General features: G+C 48.2%; 1 protein-coding gene across 4 annotated transcripts in view; it reads left to right on the forward strand.

The window, feature by feature from the left end:
* The window catches only part of DSCAML1 (DS cell adhesion molecule like 1), a 392,568-nt gene that overhangs the window by 337,871 nt on the left and 30,658 nt on the right, over nt 1-24,039 (forward strand). For all 4 annotated transcript variants that reach the window (XM_063943605.1, XM_063943606.1, XM_063943607.1 and 1 more), the window contains 12 exons: nt 1,877-2,044; nt 7,792-7,862; nt 9,774-10,014; nt 11,507-11,653; nt 11,865-12,020; nt 12,131-12,270; nt 12,998-13,151; nt 13,635-13,752; nt 15,093-15,256; nt 15,402-15,500; nt 16,172-16,360; nt 23,322-23,609. In XM_063943605.1, coding sequence (XP_063799675.1) covers nt 1,877-2,044; nt 7,792-7,862; nt 9,774-10,014; nt 11,507-11,653; nt 11,865-12,020; nt 12,131-12,270; nt 12,998-13,151; nt 13,635-13,752; nt 15,093-15,256; nt 15,402-15,500; nt 16,172-16,360; nt 23,322-23,609 — 1,935 coding nt within the window. The remainder of the gene's footprint in view (nt 1-1,876; nt 2,045-7,791; nt 7,863-9,773; nt 10,015-11,506; nt 11,654-11,864; nt 12,021-12,130; nt 12,271-12,997; nt 13,152-13,634; nt 13,753-15,092; nt 15,257-15,401; nt 15,501-16,171; nt 16,361-23,321; nt 23,610-24,039) is intronic.

Raw genomic sequence — 24,039 nt, forward strand, 5'->3', positions numbered from 1 at the left:
TTCTTAGGACTCGTCCTGGCTATCTACCAAAGGTGGTTTCTTCGTTCCACCTTAACCAGGAGATTGTAGTTCCGGCACTTGTTTCTCCTGATCTGTCCCCCAAAGAGCGGTCTTTGGATGTGGTACGGGCTCTCCGTATCTATGTGAAGAGAACTGCTCCTATTAGGAAATCTGATTCTCTTTTTGTTGTGTTTGGATTTCACAAACGTGGCTGGCCTGCTCACAAGCAAACTTTGGCCAGATGGATTAGAATGGTGATTGCACATGCTTATGTGAAGGCTGGTCTCTCTGCTCCTGATCACAAGGCCCATTTTACTCGGTCTGTTGGACCTTCTTGGGCGGCCCAACGTGGTGCGACCCTTGAACAGTTGTGCAAGGCGGCTACGTGGTCCTATGTGAACACGTTCATAAGGTTCTATGCCTTCGATACTGCCGCTTCCCATAATGCTTCCTTTGGACGCCGGGTTCTTGTGCCCGCTACAGTGCGTCCCCTCCCATAAGGAACTGCTTTAGGACATCCCCATTGTCCATTCCTTGTGGAGCCCAGTGTACCCCGCAGCAGAAAACGAGTTTTATGGTAAGAACTTACCTTTGTTAAAACTCTTTCTGCGAGGTACACACTGGGCTCTACAAGGCGCCCACCCTGACGCACTTAGCTTCTTTGGGTTGGTATGGCATTAGCCGCTGACACGTCTCCTGTCGTGAGAATGCCGTGTTGTGGCTACTAACCGTTCGTCGTCTCTTTTCCTGCTACTGCTTTAAAAACTGAGATCCTGTGTAGGGAGGCGGGGTGATATAGGAGGCGGCGCTATGCATTCTGGGAACAGTCAAAGCGTTGAGCCTGTTGGTGCCTCGGATCAAAATCCTACTCTACACCCCCATTGTCCATTCCTTGTGGAGCCCAGTGTACCTTGCAGAAAGAGTTTTAACAAAGGTAAGTTCTTACCATAAAACTAGTTTTCTTTGTGCTTCTTCAAAAGTGCTTGAACAGCACATCTTGAAACCCCCGTCCGCTTTGAAATCTTTACCCGGGAGAGACCTTGCTGATGCAGTATAACTACCTTTTGTGTTGTTGCTGTGCTCAGTCTTGCCATGGTGTATGACCTGTGACCTGAAACTGTCTTCAACAACCACACCTTTGTAGCAGAGTTTGGCTGTTCCTCACCCAGTTTTAAGCCTCTTACATAGCTGTTTCTGTTTCAGTTGATGACTGTGTTTCAACCTACATATGAAATTTATGATCATTATCACCTGTTTTGTATGATTGGTTAATCATACACCTGACTATAATCGTACAAAATCCCTGACTTTGTGCAAGTGTACCTAGAAGAATTAAATAAAAACTATTAACATTACTATTTTTGAAAGCATTCTTACTTTGCAGCATTTTTTCCACACCTGCCTAGAACTTTTGCACTGTACTGTAGATAGATAGATAGATAGATAGATAGATAGATACTCTCTCAAATAACTTATTCCACATATCATACAGTACTTTATTGCCTTTTTCTCACAGATCTTTCCTTGTAAAACTCTAACGAGTGTTGTGTACTTCTTTTCTAGAACTATGCTCATCAATTATTTATGTGCTTCTCTTATATAGAGATTTTCACCAATTAATGAATAGAAACTGTGTACCATAGGGAGGAAAAGTTTCTACTGAATACAAATGGAATTCTTGTATTTTCAGAAGTCATTACAATTGCGGATGTGGTGTTATGGGTGTGTTGGGGGTGAACCAATAGGACACATGTGTTAAACCAAAAAGTTCCATCATTCTTAATGTTTTTTTTTTTTTTTTTTTTTTATCATTGATGAGTCTAGCGCAGGTCACTAAAATATGTCTGTGATCTAATACTTATTTCCTTTTCTCCAGACACCTGGGAATTTAAACAATCCACCCGTAACATCTCCCCCATCATCAACCAGGCCAACATTGTTGACCTGCACCCAGCATCAGTGTACAGCATCCGAATGTACTCTTTCAACAAAATCGGGCGCAGCGAGCCCAGCAAGGAACTCACAATCAGTACAGAAGAGGCAGGTGAGTGGTCACTCAGGCTGAGTATAGGACGTGAGTGTGCAGGTTTATATAGGTGACATCCTCACCCACTCAAATAAGCGTCATCTGGTCACCTCCATTGTATCTCCATTTTCTTTTACACACCATGGGGCAGATGAACTAATAAAGTGGAGAGAGATAAAGGATCAGCGGCCATCCAGTCAGCAAGGGCCATCTTAATAGCAGTGCAGGCCCCTGGGCAAAGCAGTGCACTGGGGCCACTACCTATCTTCCAGCAGTAGGGGTGGGTGGAGCTACCAGCGGTAGCTTTGATGTCCTGTTGGTGGTAGGGGATGTTCTATCTTCCGCTCAGCATGTAGGACCTGGAGCTGTAATTTCTGCTAATTACTCCTTTACTGCACAGATGGTGGGAGATGGGGCAGGAGCGAGAACACTAAACTTTAGAAGGGGACATTGGGCTGAATGAAGGGACCCAGGTACATGACTTCAAGGGTGGTAGGGGGATTTTAATACGCAGGGGAGGGGTGAATAGTGGAGTGGGCTTTATAGTCATCATTTTCTGGTGGGGGGGCAGCTTGTTTGACTGCAGATATCTCCAGTTCCTGGAAATAGATTTCTTAGCTTTCAATGTGATAAAACTATACAGAGTCCCACCTTTCAGGAGGTACTGGGGACTTGGGTATCAGAGGTCAGCAGCCAGAGCAATCCTCCAACGAAAATATAAAACTGCATACCAGGCGTGTGGAGCTGGAGCAGGGACCAGCTGCTGGAAGGCTGATATCTCTGGTTCTGGCCATGGTAGAGACATGCTGCCAGTGTCATCCGAAAGGGGAGAGTCCCAGCTTTTGGAGTGTACCCTCAGAAAAACTCTGAGTTAGACAGAAGTTGAGATATCTGGCTGGGAAGAGCAATTACCGTCTTGGATGGGGACTACTGCATTGACATTGGATATCTCCAGTTCCCAGTATCAGCCTAGGGCCCTTATAATCATGGGACCCTTGGGCAAGTGCCCATTGAGCCCATATGAAAAGAGGGCCCTGCAATCAGGTCCTAACTGTCATGTTACTGGCTGCTTTATAGTTAAGAGCTGATTGGTTGGTAGTTTATCTCTCCCCCCTTTATCACTCTCCGAGGCCAAGTACATTTCCCCCTTAATCCCTCTCTACTTTATCACTCTCCAGGGCTTAGTACATCTGTCCCCATTTGTGTATTGTTATCTAACGTTAGTCCATAATGTTGCAACCCTATGGCCAAATCCAAACCCATTCCCTAATGCATATTCCTATTAATTAGAGCTTACTGTAAGTCAGCTCACTCACTCACTCACTCACTCACTCACTCACTCACTCACTCACTCACTCACTCACTCACCCCAGATAGTATGCTCTCACTATTATAGAGAATGTGGGAGGTAGGAGTAAAGCAAAAATGAGAAAGTAACTGCATCTTGGGAACACCATGCTGCACTGCAGGGGGAGGGGGGGGGGATGTAACATGTGCAGAGAGAGGTAGATGTGAGGGGTCCAAACTCACATCTAAATTGCAGTGTAATGATAAAGCTATCCAGAATTTATGTGCTACATGCAAAAGCAGACAGTATTTACTCTGCATGCAAACGTAATATATTATTTATTTATTACCAGTTGTTTATATAGCGCACACATATTCTGCAGTGCTTTACAGAGAATATTTAGCCATTCACATCAGTACCTGCCCCAGTGGAGCTTACAATGTATGGGGATAATTCAGACCTGACCGTAGCAGCAAATTTGTTAGCAGTTGGGCAAAACCATGTGCACTGCAGCGGGGGCAGATATAACATTTGCAGAGAGAGTTAGATTTGGATGGGTTATTTTGTTTCTGTGCAGGGTAAATACTGGCTGCTTTATTTTTACACTGCAATTTAGATTTCAGTTTGAATACACCACACCCAAATCTAACTCTCTCTGCACATGTTATATCTGCCTCCCCTGCAGTGCACATGGTTTTGCCCAACTGCTAACAAAGTTCTTGCTGCGATCAACTCAGAATTACCCCCCATGTGCACTGCAGGGGAGGCAGATATAACATGTGCAGAAAGAGTTAGATTTGGGTGGGTTATTTTTTTTCTGTGCAGGGTAAATACTGGCTGCTTTATTTTTACACTGCAAATTAGATTGCAGATTGAACACACCCCACCCAAATCTAACTCTCTCTGCACATGTTAAATCTGCCTCCCCTGCAGTGCACATGGTTTTGCCCAACTGCTAACAAAATTCCTGCTGTGATCAACTTGGAACTACCCCCTATGTGCACTGCAAGGGGGGGGGGGGGGGGGGGGGGGCAGATGTGACATGTGCAGAGAGAGTTAGATTTAGGTGGGGTGTGTTCAAACTGAAATCTAAATTGCAGTGTAAAAATAAAGCAGCCAGTATTTACTCTGCACAGAAAGGAAATAACCCACCCAAATCTAAGTCTCTCTGTACATGTTATATCTGCCCCACCTGCAGTGAACATGGTTTTGCCCAACTGATAACAAATTTGCTGCTACGATCAACTCAGAATTACCACCTATATCATGTACACCCGCACACATTCACACTATGGTTCATTTTACTGGGAACCAAGTAACGGTATATTTTTGGATTGTGGGGTGGGACACCCATACAAGCATGGAGAGAATATACTAACTCCACACAGTTAGGGCCATGGTGGGAATCGAACCCATGACCTCAGTGCTATGAGGCAGTAATGCTAACCAGTACACCGTCCACACTGCACCCCTTGCTATGCAGCTTGGTTAGTCCAGTTACACAGTTACTTGCTCTTCTTTGCTTTACACCCAGTGGTGCAAGTAGAAAAAATGTCTTACAGGTACTGTGTGCGCGCGCCGTCAAAACATGGGCGTGGCCAAATGCCATATGGGGTGTGGCCAATGGAAATGTGGGCGTGATACACATATGGGGGAGGGGCAGATACACATATGACCCCCACAGTGCCAGATACACGTTGCCCCACAGTGCCAGATACACGTTGCCCCACAGTGCCAGATACACATTGCCCCACAGTGCCAGATACACGAATGCCCCACAGTGCTAGATACACGAATGCCCCACAGTGCCAAATATACATTGCCGCCCACAGTGCCAGATATACATTGCCCACAACAGTGCCAGATATACATTGCCCCCCACAGTGCCAGATATACATTGCCCCCCACAGTGCCAGATATACATTGCCCCCCACAGTGCCAGATATACATTGCCCCCCACAGTGCCAGATATACATTGCCCACAACAGTGCCAGATATACATTGCCCGCAACAGTGCCAGATATACATTGCCCCCCACAGTGCCAGATATACATTGCCCCCCACAGTGCCAGATATACATTGCCCACAACAGTGCCAGATATACATTGCCCACAACAGTGCCTGATATACATTGCCCCCCACAGTGCCAGGTATACATTGCCCCACACAGTGCCAGATATACATTGCCCACAACAGTGCCAGATATACATTGCCCACAACAGTGCCAGATATACATTGCCAGCCACAGTGCCAGGTATACATTGCCCCCCACAGTGCCAGATATACATTGCCCCCCACAGTGCCAGATATACATTGCCCCCCACAGTGCCAGATATACATTGCCCCCTACAGTGCCAGGTATACATTGCCCCCCACAGTGCCAGATATACATTGCCCCCCACAGTGCCAGATATACATTGCCCACAACAGTGCCAGATATACATTGCCCGCCACAGTGCCAGATATACATTACCCCCCACAGCGCCAGATATACATTGCCCGCCACAGTGCCAGGTATACATTGCCCCCCACAGTGCCAGATATACATTGCCCCCCACAGTGCCAGGTATACATTGCCCGCCACAGTGCCAGATATACATTGCCCCTCACAGTGCCAGATATACATTGCCCACAACAGTGCCAGATATACATTGTCCGCCACAGTGCCAGGTATACATTGCCCCCCACAGTGTCAGGTATACATTACCCCCCACAGTGCCAGGTATACATTGCCCGCCACAGTGCCAGGTATACATTGCCCACCACAGTGCCAGATATAGATTGCCCACAACAGTGCCAGATATACATTGCCCGCAACAGTGCCAGATATGCATTGCCCGCCACAGTGACAGGTATACATTGCCCCCCACAGTGCCAGATATACATTGCCCCCCACAGTGCCAGGTATACATTGCCACCCACAGTGCCAGATATACATTGCCCCCCACAGTGCCAGATATACATTGCCCCCCACAGTGCCAGATATACATTGCCCCCCACAGTGCCAGATATACATTGCCCCCCACAGTGCCAGATATACATTGCCCCCCACAGTGCCAGATATACATTGCCCCCCACAGTGCCAGATATACATTGCCCACAACAGTGCCAGATATACATTGCCCGCAACAGTGCCAGATATACATTGCCCGCAACAGTGCCAGATATACATTGCCCCCCACAGTGCCAGATATACATTGCCCCCCACAGTGCCAGATATACATTGCCCACAACAGTGCCAGATATACATTGCCCCCCACAGTGCCAGGTATACATTGCCCCACACAGTGCCAGATATACATTGCCCACAACAGTGCCAGATATACATTGCCCGCCACAGTGCCAGATATACATTGCCCGCCACAGTGCCAGGTATACATTGCCCCCCACAGTGCCAGGTATACATTGCCCCCCACAGTGCCAGATATACATTGCCCCCCACAGTGCCAGATATACATTGCCCCCTACAGTGCCAGGTATACATTGCCCCCCACAGTGCCAGATATACATTGCCCCCCACAGTGCCAGATATACATTGCCCCCCACAGTGCCAGATATACATTGCCCGCCACAGTGCCAGATATACATTACCCCCCACAGTGCCAGATATACATTGCCCCCCACAGTGCCAGGTATACATTGCCCGCCACAGTGCCAGGTATACATTGCCCCCCACAGTGCCAGATATACATACATTGCCCACAAAAGTGCCAGGTATACATTGCCCGCCACAGTGCCAGATATACATTGCCCCTCACAGTGCCAGATATACATTGCCCCCACAGTGCCAGATATACATTGCCCCCCACAGTGCCAGATATACATTTCCCCCCACAGTGCCAGATATACATTGCCCCCCACAGTGCCAGATATACATTGCCCCCCACAGTGCCAGGTATACATTGCCCCCCACAGTGCCAGGTATACATTGCCCCTCCCCTTCCCCTGCTCACCGCTGCTGCTGACTTGTGTGAGGGGAGGAGAGCGCAGCCTGCGCCTCTCCTTCCCCTCAGTCTCCGGTGGGTGAGTTCAATCTTCGGCGCCGATCCGTGAGCCAATCAAAGCTCCGCGAGCTCTGATTGGCTCACGGGCGGCGCTGATTTGAAAGAAGACATTGAGGGGCAGGAGAGGCGCAGGCTGCGCTCTCTTCCCCTCACATCAGCGGTAGCAAGCGGCGGCCCGTCGGTGTGGGTACGGCGTACCCACGGCGAAATTCTTAAGGGTACGCCGTACCCACCCATACCCGCATACTTGCACCGCTGTTTACACCCAGCTCAGAATCAGGCCCTATATATCTCAAACTAATAAGAAGACGTTCCTGGCATATGCTAGTTATGATAAAAGTGTAACTCTCCAGTCTCGTGTGTCTGTGGTGTAGATAATTGTATTAGTGCATGGACAGTTATACAGTTGTCATATCTCCTGACCAGAATGTTATGGCTCTGATGTGACACTGATGACTTACTGTAACCTGCAGCTCCTGATGGGCCACCCATGGACGTCACTTTACAGCCGTTGACATCTCAGAGTATCCAAGTCACCTGGAAGGTAAGGACTCAGGAGAGCTAAGGATTGTCCCCTCATCAATGAGGTCTCTAATAGCAGCTTTTCTGTCTTCTGCACTAATAACACAACCTGCGTACTGTAAATATAGGGCATCTTGTGACAGAATTCTGTGTATTACAAACCACCACAAGTCTCTTCTATTGAATTTACTAACAGGCAGTTTGAAAGTTAAAAAATGAAACCAGATACAGTGGGGTAAATTTACTAAGATGGGAGTTCTATTTAAGATGTGATGTTGCCCATAGCAACCAATCAGATTCCAGGTATTATGTTCTAGAAGGCGCTAGATAAATGAGATCTAGATTCTGATTGGTTGCTATGGGCAACATCCCATCTTAAATAGAACTCCCATCTTAGTAAATTTACCCCAATGTCTTCAGTCCAAATTTAGACCAAATCTTACCCCTTCTATTTTCAGTAAGGACACTGGTACTGGTCCCCTGGGGAAGGGACTGACTGTCTGAAACATGATTGGGCAATGCTGGCTCAAGTAGGACTGGGCTCTACCTGGTAATCCTTGGTGGTGGGTTCTAGGATGCTAGTGGGGACCCGGGAATGGGGATCCCCTAAATAAAATGGGTGTACCAGGCCCCATGATTTTTGTTGCCAACCCTGAGGATAACAGTGAAAGAAAGCAAAATAAAGATATAATAGAGAAAAGGATTTAATGGAATTAAGTTTAATTTTCTCAGAAATTGCTGTGAACAGCACCTTGCACCTTACCCAAAACTTACATCTGAGGATGCAAAAACATTAAAGCTGGGTACACACCTATACAATCCAAGACCCGGTCGCCCAATATTGGGTGGATTGGCCGGCGACTGTATTGGTGTGTATGCAGATCCGCTGCAGGAACATTAGCTGATAAATGCCTTGAAGTTCCCCTGCCCCGGTCGGGATCCGGAGGTGGCATCTCATTGTATGTGCTGTTTAATATTTGACCTCCCGATCCCATAGAAGCCTGTATACACTGAGCTATTTCTAGCACAGAGTGTACACAGCTTGCTGGCGCTTACAGGAGGACAAACTGGGGACACAGTACTTGTCTGGTGGAAAAGGTGTATATCTACCTTAAATGTGTAGCATTTTGTGTGTTCCGAAGACCAAGTGGCTGCCCGGCACAGCGACTAAATAGGGGCTTCGTACCATACCAGGCAGGGGGACGTACACCAATCTGGTGGAATGAGCCTTCACAATTTCAAACACAGGTTCTCCTGTGATGTTGTCCATCTGGCCCTTTATGGTCTTTCCTTGATAGACCTGGCTTCTTCCAATAGACAGATTGAGGAGAAAAAGAGAGGCCAGAGAAAAGGGAAGAGCTCACAGGAAACCCCAGCAACACTTGCCTGGATACCCAGGATGTACTAAAGGGATAGCATCTTCCCCATGGCACAGTATTGAGAGGGAACTGCCTTCTAAACGATGGGCCCCTCATGCGAGGCTGCTGTGACATGACAGACAGTCCCCACCTGTCTCTCTCATTTCTACCTCCACTTGCAGCTTCCAGTGCAGGGGATGACCGTAATTTATACAGCCAGTTGCCTTACCGCACCTACAGTGAGCAAGCCGGTCCCAATCTTAGCCCAGTGGCTTGAGATGACACCATGGTAGGAACACAATGTAGGCAGGAGGAGGTCCCAATCGTGTCAAGAAGAATGATTGCTATAACCATAAAATGAGATCCCAGTGATGTGAAAACTGAAATATTCTCTGTAAAACGCTGTCATTATGTACCTGATATAAAAATAATATCAATAATTAAACACTTATCCTCCGGCGTGTTTGTATATATACTGTAGCTATAGAGGACTGTGAAGTGGTGCAGACACTGTGTCACTGTGTTGGATGCATGCGTTACTTTGACAATATAAACTTAGCAAACGTTACCCCTAGGCTCCAAAAAAAGAATTACAGAATGGGGTGATCCGTGGCTACCAGATTGGGTACCGAGAGAACGGCCCAGGCAGCAATGGGCAATACAGTATTGTGGAGATGAAGGCCACGGGCGATGGTGAGGTGTACACTTTGGACAACATGAAGAAGTTTGCCCAGTATGGAGTGGTTGTGCAAGCATTTAATAGAGCGGGAACGGGACCGTCTTCCACTGAGATTAACGCTACTACCCTAGAGGATGGTGAGTGACGTGTTTTTATGGCTGTGATTTTTTTCCGTTTCACAATGATTCTGAGACTGTAAGCTTACAAGCTCTCTGAATCCAACCACTTTCACCGACACTCCTGCTACACTCCCACAACACGCCCATATAACAGACCATCTCCGTGCAGGCATTAAGATTCCTCCCTTTCATCGCCCAGGAACACCCATTCACTGCCTACACCTGAAATTGCAACTACGGCTCTGTATGGACACAATTGGGATGCATGCACCACTTCCAGCACCGACCGTGTTGAATCAGGCCTTTAGGTAGTAGAATTGACCTAATTAATTTAGGGATGCGGTCAAGATGCTGCCGGTTGGGATGCCGGTAGATGGAATTCCGCTGCCGGAATACCGACATACGGGCAAAATGCTGACGTCCGAACTACAATACCAGTCGAAATGCCGACACCGGAAACCCAACACCCGCAATCCCGATCGTAGGTAGGCAGCCTCCTGTATTGTGGAGGTGTAGTTACATTGCCGGCTTTCAGGATACCGACGCTGGAATCCCGACTACTGACAATGCCGCCAGCCAGAATGCCGGCTAACAGGGGCTATTCCCACTCGTGGGTGTCCACGGCACCCATAGAGTGGGAATAGAACCTGTGGCAAGCGCAGCGAGCCACTGAGCCCGTTACAGGCTTCATTGCGCTCGCCTTCCCTGCCGTCATTCCAGCAGCCGGGTTCCTGGCGTCGATATTCTAACCGCCAAGATCCCAGCCGCCAGCATTCCATACCCAACACGTACTGCGGGGGGGGGGGGGGGGATATGGGGTGGTGGTGTTAGGTTTAGTCACCACCGGGGACGGTTAGGGTTAGGCTGCGGGGAGGCACCACATAAATGGTATTGTAGTCTCAGCCCCTTTATGTGGCAGTAAAAGCATATATACTTTCCACACATACAATATAAGAACTTAGAGAATTTCAGCATATTTTATATGAATATAAATAGACTTCCCTGCATTTATGTCCTACTGTATATAACTATATTACCACTTATCACATTATTGTATTTGTCATTCATGAAGGGAAATCCTAATTATGTGGCTAATTCTGAGGCGGCTGTACTACCTTATGCTAATGAGAGCTTCCCTAGAGGTAATTACGAGGATCTGTGCGGCCACATCGCCCACTTGTTCTCCGTCCACAGCTGAAACTGTCATCATTAAGAGTAACACTTGCTCCCGTTCTATGCTGGATGCAAGATATCTATCAGAAACATCTCCCCTTCTCCATGCTCAACACTCGCCCTGACGTATGGCTGCATACCCACGGCATCACGGCATTCCCACAAGACGGAACAGTTCCGTGCAGATGCATGATCGGACCCAGTTCCTGCCTGAAACGCTCATTTAGCGCAAAGAGAGATCCTGCCAAGATCCGTCTGACTCAGAATAGCTCGGAGATGCCCTTCTGTACACGCGCTGTATGCTAAAACCCATGTCACACCTATATTTCTCCCACAGTGCCTAGCCAACCCCCAGAAAATGTCCGAGCCCTTTCCATCACCTCAGACGTTGCTGTCATCTCCTGGTCTGAGCCGCCTCGAAGCTCCCTCAATGGGGTCCTTAAGGGTTATAGAGTCATCTACTGGTCACTGTACCCAGATGGAGGTAAGTTTGGGGCAGAAAGTGGGTGTGGGGGTGTTATGATAGAAGGGCTCATCCTTTCCCTGTGCATCTATAACCTACCGTCTGTTTCATGATGAGGTCAAACATTAGCCTACGCAATCTGCTTTTCTTCTCCCTAACCTATATCTTCTCCGTGTCTCCTTTGTTTCCCCGCTATCTCCCATCTACCCCGTACTCTCATCTCTGTCTGCAGAGTGGGGAGAGATGCAGAATATAACTACTCCCCGGGAGCGGGTGGAGCTGAAAGCGCTTGAGAAGTTCACTAATTATAGTGTACAAGTTCTGGCCTACACCCAGGCGGGAGATGGTGTGCGCAGCAGCGTGCTTTACTTGCAGACTAAGGAGGACAGTGAGTATGCTATGTATTAAAGCGTCATTCAAACAAGTGCTTGTTCTATGATCACTGTGTTATAGCCTGAATGTATACCTGTAATGACCTCTGCTTCTCGCTTACTTCAGTCCCAGGGCCCCCTGCTGGAATTAAAGCCGTGCCATCCTCGTCTAGCAGTGTCGTGGTGTCTTGGCTGCCCCCTACCAAACCAAATGGCATCATCAGAAAATATACTATTTTCTGCTCCGTCCCTGGATCCGGTCAGCCTGTAAGTAGCTGTCATGGGGCAGAATTGCCTGTCATATGATCTTCACTGTCCCAGTTGACAGGAGCTGTTTCGTCATGACTATCAAGTAAAATGCACATTAAGTTGTAGGAGCCAATCAGACACTTACTTTCATTGTCCATCTTGCAGTGGGTAGATTGAATGCTGATTTCTGATTGGTGGTTGTGGTCCAGTAAAAATGTTGCACTTAAATGTTACATCTCCCACGTGGAACTAAGTGTGTCCTATTAAGAAGTCCACTTGAGCATCAAGTTGGATTACTTTGCATAAGCTCTCCAGCGGTTCCTCACTACAGTCATTGTCCATCTACCCCCTTATATTGTACACTACCACACGTTCACTTTCAGCTCCAAATTCTGCTAACGCTGTCTCCATCACCCTCTGTTATCTCCCCCCCCCCCCTCCCCCGTCTTCCACGTCGCTCTCTGAGGAGGAAGTTTCATCTGAATAAAATGGAAATCTTTGAAGTTTTTCCTCTTTTGAAGATTTTTTCCCCTTAGTCTCTAGATGGGAAAGGGTGACGCTGCTGGCTAAAAAGCAGCCGCTAATTAGATTTAATTATGTGCAAGGTACTTCTCTTATGTGCAACTCTTAAAGCAGCGTGGTGTGAATGCCACAGATTAACCCTCTGTGCGCTCTCCTGTCTCTTTGGCCTCTTGTCCTGCAGCTTGTCTCTGTTTGGGCTTCAGTTCCCTCTGTTGTTCTGCAGGCTCCTAGCGAGTACGAGACCAGCCCAGAATTCCTGCATTACCGCATTATGCATCTGCTCCGCGGACAGCAGTACATGCTGTGGGTGGCTGCAGTGACATCAGCCGGCCGGGGCAACGTGAGCGAGAGGGTGATGATAGAGCCTGCGGGAAAAGGTATGGACCACACACACACACACACACACACACACACACACACATATACACACATATACACACACACACACACACACACACACACACACACACACATATACACACATATACACACATACACACACACATACACACACACACACACACACACACACATACAGTATACATACACATACACCCACACACGTACACACACACACACACACACACACACACACACACATACATACACACACATATACACACGTATACACACATACACACATACACACACACATATACACACACACACACACACACACACACACACACATATACACACATACACACGCACACACACACATACAGTATATACACATACACCCACACACGTACACACACACACACACACACACACACACACACACACACACACACACGTTAACATTCATAATTCATGCCACCGATGGTGACTACCTCTGGGATCAATATTTTGTTTTCTAGCTCCTGCCAAAATTATATCATTTGGGGGCACAGTAAGTACCCCTTGGATGAAGGATGTCCGTCTGCCTTGTAGCTCAGTGGGAGAACCGGCTCCAGCCATTAAGTGGACGAAAGATAGGTAATTTTTCATTTAACCACCATTGTGCTTTTCATGGGATCTTATGTATTGCAGATTCCAGATTTACCCACTCAGCCAACTGCTGGTTTATTCCCAGGGAACACAAGAAGACTAGTAGCTACTAACATGTATTATTTTATCAAACAGAAACATACTGTATATTTGAAATGAATCAGCTTTTAGTGGTTGCTCTGGATTATACATTTCAGGACTCTACAGTAGGTTGGCCCATTGTCTTGGCTTCCACTGGACCATGGCCCTCATTCCGAGTTGATCGCTCGCTGCTGATTTTCGCAGTGCAGCGATCAGGTTACTACTGCGGATGCACCGCAATGCGCACGCGTGTCGTACGGGTACAAACAGCGTCGTTGCTGTGCAATGCTTCTAGCGACGATTTCATTCGCACAGCCGATCGCAAGGAGATTGACAGAAAGACGGCGTTTTTGGGTGTCAACTGACCGTTTTCTGGGAGTGGTTGGAAAAACGCAGGCGTGTCCAGGCGTTTGCAGGGCGGGTGTCTGACGTCAATTCCGGGACCGGACAGGCTGAAGTGATCGCAAGAGCTGAGTAAGTTCAGATCTACTCAGAACTACTCAGAAACTGCAAAAAACGTTTTCGTCCTGCTCGGCTGCACATGCGATCGCACACTTGCAAAGTGAAAATACACTCCCCCGTGGGCGGCGACTATACGTTTGCACGGCTGCTAAAAGTAGCTAGCGAGCGATCAACTCGGAATGATGTGTACCCAGCCTGACATTGCTGCCGACGGGACAGGGTTGCATACACAGTTGCCGATGCCAGTTCTGACGGGGGGAGGGGGATGTATGGCATGCTGCATTCTGTAACATGTAATCGCTAGCGGCATCCCCCGTCGGCCCTGCTGGCAGGAGCGCACATATCATTGGTACACACTAGACAATGTAACCAATATATCGTTCAGATTCACATCGGAACGATATATGCGACGATATCTATCGTCTAGTGTGTATCCGTCTTAATATGACAGCAAGCTATGTGATACACCTACTCTTTCTGTATAAGGGGGTGATGTATCAAGCAATTTAGAGAGGTACAGTGGAGATGTTGCCCAAGAACGCAATCTGCTTCTAACTGTCATTTATCTAGCACAGTCTTGGAAAGGACAGGTAGAATCTCATTGGTTGCTATGGGCAACTGCTCCACTTTATCGCTCTCCCCTTAAGTGTGAAGACTTCCATGAGATGTTAATGTTACAGCAGTGTGATGGTAAGAGAGGATCTACTATGCTATACTAGACATTTGCAAGTCAGAAGAAGCCTCATCATAATGGCGCATTGCAATCTCTTTCTCTTACACTCAAGTGAGGACTCTGCAATTCCAGTGGCTCTGGACGGACACAGACTCATTCATGCCAACGGCACACTCACTCTGCGTTCCGTCAAAGCGGAGGATTCTGGCTACTACACCTGTACGGCCACCAACACTTGGGGTTTCGATACAATTATTGTCAACCTTCTGGTGCAAGGTAAGAACTGGGAAAGCCTGGTAGTCAGGTGGCAAGTAATGTAGACAACTTTAGATGAGGAAGGTGCAATCTTATATAATGATTGACTTATAAATGTGACTAATGTATCCCCCATCTTTATCTATTTGCCTGGCTTCTTCTCAAGTTCCCCCTGATCAGCCTCGCCTCACAGTTTCTAAGTCTTCAGCTTCTTCTATCACGTTGGCTTGGATCCCAGGAGATAATGGTGGCAGCTCTATACGAGGTACCTTATTATTTGCCTCTACCAAAACAACATTGATCACCCTATTTTACTGTGGTTGAAGATCATTTAGGGCTAGCCAGCTGAGTCTTGGTCTGGGGCATTGAGGGTCCACCAGGGAAAGTCAGTGGTAGGGGCCCATGCTTAGGGGTATGGCCAGACTCTAGAGGAGATGTGGCCAGCCAACACAGAAGCTTGGCTAACCATTAGCACGTACATGGTCTTGGCCGCTTGATAAATATAGTCCATGCATAATAATATACCAGATTAATAACAGCAATGCACTGTAGAAAATACACCATAGTCCCGTGCAGTATAAAGTAATATATGTGTAATGTATAATTCTAGTGCACAGTCTGGAGCCTGATCCCTAAAGGAGGGGGTGGGCCCTCAGACAGTGGGGCCCACCGGGGGTATCCCTTGTGGAACAGTCTGGCCCTTAACCAGCCTATCCCTCATATAATGGGCATAAAGATGTCCTAGCCATTTTGTAAACTTGATTTTCAAAATTTTTTAGCCTTACCATCCCATGTCTCAGTAACAAATATTTTATTACTAAAAACCACCTACGGTATCACAAATAATTGACTTTGTGTTGTGCTATTTGTGCTATATTTCCTCTACCTCCTTCATCCACGTTACTAGTCCTTCTGTCCTCTTATTCCCACATCCAGGGTTTGTCCTCCAGTATTCTGTAGACAATGGTGAGGAGTGGAGAGATGTTTTCATCAGTTCCTCTGAGCGGTCATTCCGCCTGGAGAATTTACGATGTGGGACATGGTACAAAGTGAAGCTAGCGGCCAAGAACAGCGTTGGTGCTGGAAGAATCAGTGAAATCATTGAGGCCAAGACTCACGGGAGAGGTGAGAGGCTCCTTATTGAGGCAGAATCTTCCTTACCTGTCCCTTCATTTCTCCAAGTGGATTTCCAAACGTAGCTGTTCCCTGGTTATCTGCTCTTGATATTAGTTATTGCACCTTCATCCTTTCTGCTTCAGGGATGAGTATGGTTTCAAAACTGTCTTGTGTGTGTCATTTTTGCATTGTTGCATTTGTGCAGGAAAATTGTAAATGCTCTACTGGTGAAATTTGGCCCTGAGGGTTCTGCCACCCGAAATTCCCAGTCCTTCGGGGACGGGGGGTGGAAGGGGGTTGGGGGGTGGAGGGGGGAAGGGGGAAAGCAGAATATTCACATATAAAATTACTCACCTGCCCAATATGTACCATATAAACAGCGGGTGGGAGGTAATGTGGGATGCCAGATAGGGTGGCCAATCCTGGGATTTAGGCCAAAAATAGGCCGGGATTCAATCCCGGGATTGGAAACTCCATTCCCAGGGATTGCGGGATCAGATGGCCCTTTAATGTCGGGCAGCGTTGATGACCTGGCTCCCTCCTCCCGGCTCCCTCTGTGCAGCGTGAACTCTGACTGTGAGGTCACGCTGCTCAGTCACCAGTCTGTCAGCCCCCGTGCTGACCCTGATGGTAAAACGGCCGTCACCCGCCGCCTCCTCCCGGCTCCCCCTGCAGTCACTGCGTCTGAAGGAAGTTTCCCTCCCAGCCGCCCCAGCAGTTAAGCGAGTTGATTTATGTCTGCGGGCGGGTGGGGAGAGGCGGGGCGGGGCAGGCGGACACACTAGAAGAAAGCCAGTCCCGGGTATCCCGGGAATCCCGGGATTGACCATTTTTCAATCCCGATACCCAGGATTGAAAAAATGGTCCTGGATTGGCTCCCTAATGCCAGATGAACTCGGACGGTTTATTAAAGAGGCAGTCATGAACAAGACAGGGTTTAGCCAAGGCGTACGCAGCATACGGGCAATGCCAGTGTTCATGTAGTTGGGGGAGTTACATTTCTAAAAACGCCTACAGCGCATGAATTACACAGAGTGTACGCACAAAGCTGCTGTTACCATTGAGACACACATTATCAGAAATGTTACGGAAAAGTGACGGGCGGAGACTGGGAGGTGGCTGGAAATGAATAGAAAAGTGGTTCACTCAGGGAGTGTCATGGGCACACATATCAATGAAAGTAGCAGCATTCACCTATATGTTATATACTGCAAGTGGTGAATGACGGTTTTCAGGATCGTTGAAGTTGCCCATGGCAGCCAATCAGCTGCTCTGTATAGTTTTATAGTATGCAAATTACAAATGTTATGTCAATGCTGATTGGTTGCCATTGCCACCTTCTCCACTGGCTCACTTTTCCACTTTTATCACTGCTTAGTAAATGTCCCCCTTAAAATTCCATGGCACATGAGGCGCAGAGAGGGGGGAAGTGGATACTAATTACTCAGGCCTTAGCCTGTTGGAGGGACCTGGTGGGCACTCAGGTCAGCTACTTAGGGGGACAATTGTGTCCTCCGGTGCAGCTGCTCTCACCCCCACCTGTGCGGCACAGCACATACTATTTTCTGGAGGAAAAAAAAAGATTTAGCCGTGTCCTACTAGATCCCAGGCCCTCAATGTCCCTGCACACGCATACAAACTAGAGTTAATGCTTTTTCGGGGGGAGCCAATTAATCTACAGTATAAGTATATTTTTGGATTGTGGAAACACTGTGATAATGTACAAACTTCACACTTCTCGGCCGTGGTGGGAGTCGAACCCATGAGCTCAGTGCCATTACACCATCCCTGCTCATAAGTTCACCCATCTGTACCTATTGGTAACAATGGGGCCGATTCATACCCAGTCACAGATGTGTTAAAATCGTGCTTTCTCTAGCATCCATAAGGGATATTGGGGACACATTAGTACAATGGGTATAGACGGGGTCCAAAGGAGCCAGTGCACTTTAAATTTCTTCCACTGGGTGTGCTGACTTCTCCCCTCTATGCCGCCTCCCACAGGTCAGTTGAGAAAAAAGTGCCCTCAGGAGAGGATGCACACTCTGCTAGCTCCGGAGTTTTCTTCAGTTTCTTTTAAAACTTTAGTTTTTTTCGGTATGCTGTTTGGGCAGCAGCATACCTGCACCATGGGAGTTAGGGGGAAGGGGGGGGGGGGGGGCGGTCACCGGCCCCGTGGGGTGCAGAGCCGCTTCCCCGCTGCAGGACCACCGTCCTGTGGGGTTGTTTGTTCAGCGGGGCACTGTGCCTTGGCTGTCGGTGGTGAGTACAAACCGGGGGCCCCACTAGGGGTGTCCCCCGGTTCATGGTGCGGCAGAAGCGCGGGTGAGGCATACAGGTCCTTGCTGGGGGGACCCGCTATAGCCCCTGCGTGAGACTGGCTAGCGATGTCTGTACTAAACATTTATGTAAGGCTACAGCGAGATTAGGAGACATGGCCAGTATAAATATATCTCAGTAGCTCTGGCGCCATTACGGGAGGCAGAGCTTCATCAGAGCAGGCTCAGCTGCATTTTGGCGTCTTCCTCTGCATGAGCAGCAGCAGCCTCACACAGCTTCTCCAGACCGTCACACGCTGGATCACTGATACAGGGTGTGGATTAGGGGGAGAGCCGCTGTTTGTGCACAGATATTATTCCTCTGAGGAAATTCATTGTATAAGCAGTTTTCACTGATATGTATAAATGCTTATAGCCTCTCTGGGGCTCTGCAGCATTGGGGGTGCTGGTGTCCTCTCTTCATCTGTGTCTCCTCTCACATGCAATAGGGCAGGCTTGCATTGTAAGTAAATCAGTCTGTGTCTTATGTGTATTGTGTGTGTTAGTTCATAATGGTAAAACACAAGTTATGCAGTGTATGTAATACCAGATTTTCCCCTCTCTCATCTGGTTCCATATCATGTGAGCAGTGTAGTCAGTCCTCACAAAATGCTGAGGACAATGTTGGGAAGAGTCACAAGCCCTTCTGGCTGGGGGCTATCAAAACTACTGTATGATGTCTGATATGTCATCTCAACTCACTGCAAATGCCAACAAAACACAAGAACTGCAGCAAGCAGTAGCAGATCTAGCTGCCAGGGCTGATGATCACGTTTCTTCCCTCAGGAACTCTGCGTGCTAGACGTACCTACCCGGGACCGTCTACTCAGTCCCTTTGGTCCACCAGATTTCGATCTAGGGCCAGAGGTGCCTCCAAAGCAGCTAGAGGCACCAGAGGTAAGCCTAAGAAACCAGCCGTTTCCGGCTCTCAGGAACAGAGCACCAGTTCAGCTTCCGCAAAAACTTCAGCATGACGGTGCCCACCCACCCTGAGAGGATCTCATGGCGGGAGCTCGGTTACGTCGCTTCAGCCACATGGTACGGGACCTCATCTCAGGGTTACAAGCTGGAGTTCGACGGTACTCCTCCCCAACAATTTTTCAAATCAAGCTTACCAGCTTTGGAAAATATGCGTGTTACGCTGCTACTGGCCATCACAAAGTTGGTCAAGTCCCAAGTCATTGTTCCAGTACCCCTGCAACAGCAAGGACAAGGTTACTACTCCAGCCTGCGCGTAGTACCAAAGCCAGACGGGTCTGTGAGACCCATTTTGAATCTGAAGTCCTTGAATCCTTACCTGAAGGTTTTCAAATTCGAGATTGGATCTTTAAGAGTGGTGATCGCAGACCTGGAACAACAGGAATCCCTGGATGTGAAGAACGCCCACCTCCATATCCCAATTTGGCCTCCTCATCAGGCCTATCTGGGTTCCGCTCTGCTGAACGATCACTACCAGTTCCAGGCATTACCCTTCTGCCTGTCTACAGCTCCGAGGGTGTTCACGAAGGTGATGGCGGAAATTATATTTCAGCTAAGAGTCCAGGGGGTCTACGTAGTCCCTTACCTGGACGATCTCGTAATAAAAGCGAGTTCGAGGGAGCTTCTACTGCTCCATATAGATCGCACTATTCAACTTCTGTCTCACCACGGGTGGATCCTCAATCTACAGAAGTCCCACCTGGAACCGTCTCAGCGGCTCCTGTTTCTGGGTATGCTACTGGATACTATAGCACAGAAAGTATTTCTCCCAGAGGACAAGAACACTCCAGGAAATGGTTTGCATGGTTCTCCGACCTGCTCGAGTATCCATTCATCTTTGCATAAAATTGTTGGGAAAGATGGTGGCCTCGTACGAGGCGATACAGTATGGAAGACTCCATGCCCGACCCTTCCAGTTGGACATCCTGAACAAGTGGTCCGGTTCCCATCTCCAGATGCCCTGGATGATTCAGCTGTCACCCCAGGCCAGGATTTCTCTCCTGTTGTGGCTACAGTCTTCCAATCCACTGGAAGGTCAACACTTCGGGATTCAGGATTCCTTGAATCCCTGCTGACGGCGGATGCGAGTCTGAGAGGATGGGGAGCTGTCACCCAGGGGGCAGTTCCAGGGCAGGTGGTCTGCCCAAGAAGCCCTACTTCCAATCAACATACTGGAACTTCGGGCTATCTGCAATGCTCTGATTCAGGCCTCCCCTCTGGTCCGGGATCTAGCAATCCAGGTTTAGTTGGATAACGCCACGGTCGTGGCGTACATCAATCGACAAGGAGGGACAAAAAGCAGGGCCTGCATGCGATAAGTGTCAAGAATACTCCTCTGGGCAGAAAGAAATGCAAGAGCACTGTCTGCAATCTTCATTCCAGGAGTGGACAACTGGGAAGCAGACTTCCTGAGTCATCGCGATCTCCACCCAGGGAAGTGGGGACTACACCCTCAGGTGTTTCAACAGATCATCGACAGGTGGGGATGCCCACAGATTGACATGATGGTGTCTCTACTCAACAAAAACCTTCACTGCTACTGCTCACAAACCAAGGACCCTCAGGCGAGCGCAGTGGATGCGCTGACATTGTCTTGGCCTTTCCAGCTGGTATACCTGTTTCCTCTAATTCCGTTGATCCCAAAGATGCTCAAGAGGATCGAACATCAAGGAGTGCAAGCAATCCTGGTTGCCCCAGATTGGCACTGGAGAGCGTGGTACGCGGCTCTTCTGGACATGTCCGTAGAAGACCCTTGGCCTTTGCCACTAAGAAAGGATCTTCTTCAGCAAGGACCTTTCATCTACCCGGACTTACACCGGCTTCATTTGATGGCTTGAAAGTTGAGCGGAACATCCTAGCTCACAAAGGTCTTTCCAAAAAGGTCATTGCCACTATGGTGCAAGCCAGAAAACCTGTGACGTCAAAACACTATCATCATATCTGGCGGAGATATGTCTCCTGGTGCAAGGAACGCACATATCCATCTGCAGAATTCCACTTGGGAAGATTCCTTCGTTTCCTGCAGGCTGGTGTGAATAAAGGCTTACATCTGGGATCCATTAAGGTCCAGATTTCAGCTCTTTCAATCTTCTTCCAAAATAAATTGCCTATGTTGGCAGAAGTTCGGACCTTCTTGCAAGTAATGCTTCACATACAACCTCCGTTTGTGCCACCTACGGCACCTTGGAATTTGGATGTGGTGTTAAGATTTCTGCAGTCCTCCTGGTTTGAACCTCTGATGATGGTAGAATACAAGTACGTCACGTGGAAGATGGTGATGTTACTGGCCCTGGCTTCTGCGAGGCGTGTCTCAGAATAGGGGGCCTTATCGTGTAAAAGTCCATAATTGGTCTTTTACGAGAACAGAGCGGAGCTCAGGACTAGACAGCAGTTCCTGGTGATGGTGGTCTCCGCGTTTCACTTGAATCAACCTATTGTGCTTCCGTCCAGTTCTGGCACTTCTGCCCCTCCGGAGGCATTGGATGCGGTGCGAGCCTTGAAGATCTATGTCAGGAGGACGGCTCGGATCAGAAAGACGGATTCCTTGTTCGTGCTGTATAATGCACAGAAAGAGGGTTGCCCTGCTTCAAAGCAGTCCATTGCTCATTGGCTTCGACTTATTATCCAACAGGCCTCTGTGTCGGCAGCCTTACCTGTTCCACAGTCTCTAAAGGCTCACGCTACATGATCAGTGGGGTCTTCCTGGGCGGCTGCCCGTGGAGTCTCAGCCCTGCAACTATGCTGAGCTGCTACCTGGTCAGGGAAGAACACCTATGTGAAGTTCTACAAGTTTGATACCCTGGCCAAGGAGGATACCCAGTTTGGGCAGGCGGTACTGCAGATTTCTCCGCATGTTCCCGCCCATTCTTAAAGCTTTCTGTTATGGTGTGCTGGTGTGTAAATCTCACCACACTTATTGTTGTTAAGTTCCTACTCTCAAGTATGTCATTCTCCTTCGGGCACTGTTTTACCTATAACTGACCTGTAGGAGGGGGCATAGAGGGGAGGAGCCAGCACACCCAGTTGAAGAAATGTAAAGTGCACTGGCTCCTTTGGACCCTGTCTATACCCTTCATACTAATGTGTCCCCAATATCCCTTATGGACTACGAGAAAAGGATTTACCGGTAGGTATTACAATCTTTCTGCACATCTGTGCATGCGTGTACGCCAGTACGTGCATGTGCAAGGTTCTAAACTGCGTTCTCTTCAAGACTTGGAAGGGGATGGGGCGTCGACGCTGCATTTTGTTGGCATCGACGCTCCATTTTAGGGACGCGGTCCGGAGAATGGAGACATGTCCAAACCGTTGGAGGGGCGGGCCGCAGCGGCTGCGTGACGTCACATGCAGCCGCTGCAACCCTTAATATAGCCATCTCCCTTCGCAGCTAGGCTGCGCAGGCAGAGGGCTACTCGAAACATGCAAAAGCATTGCCGCTGTGCAATCCTTTCGCATTTGTGCTGGGCGTGGGCAGGATCCGGAATGCGGGCGGACTTGCCCTGTGCTGGGCGTCCCCCTGGCATGTCAAAGAAAGTGATCGTAGATGTGCATTTTCTTGCACATCTACGATCAGGTCTGAATTAGGCCCAATATTTGGTACTCTTCTCTGTCCTACCATAGCCATAGTACTCGTTTGTCTGCCTCTGGTTACTATATTTTGTTGTATTTCACAGAGCCGTCGTTTAACAAAGATCAGCCCCTTTTTACTCATGTGAACTCAACTCATGCCCGGCTGAACCTCCATGGTTGGAATAGCGGAGGATGCCCCATCACCTCTGTGATTCTGGAGTATCGTCCACGCAACAGTTGGCAATGGCAAAGCCTCCGTGCTAATGTTACAAGTGACGTCTTCCTGACAGACCTTCGGGAGGCCACCTGGTATGAGCTGAAGATGAGGGCCTGTAACAGTGCCGGATGTGGGAATGAGACCTCGCAGTTTGCCACATTGGACTATGATGGGAGTAAGCATCGGCCATGCATGTTCGGGTGACATATTGCTACAAAGGGGGAGATTTATCAGAGCTTGGAGAGAGATAAAGTGGAGTGTGATAAAGTACCAACCAATCATCTCCTAATGGTCTGTTTTTTTTTTTAATCACTCTCCACTTTAGCTCTCTCCAATCTTTGATAAATCTTCTTCTTAGGTCTGTAGTATTTGAATGTTGTAGAATCTTCAACACCAATGATAAATCTAATACACTGAACTCTGAAAATATTAGTATGTTGTGGCCCAGTATAAAGTATATTAATTAACTAGGCCGCAGAGATCATCTTAGGTATGACCCAATTTAGCGTATAACTGAGATAATGACCACAAGACGTGAAACACGTGCAAGGTATGATCAGTTACTCTTTTTACTAATGTTAATATAACAATTATTGTTGTACATT

Source organism: Pseudophryne corroboree, chromosome 10 (assembly GCF_028390025.1).
Source record: "Pseudophryne corroboree isolate aPseCor3 chromosome 10, aPseCor3.hap2, whole genome shotgun sequence".
Classification (NCBI taxonomy): Eukaryota; Metazoa; Chordata; class Amphibia; order Anura; family Myobatrachidae; genus Pseudophryne; species Pseudophryne corroboree.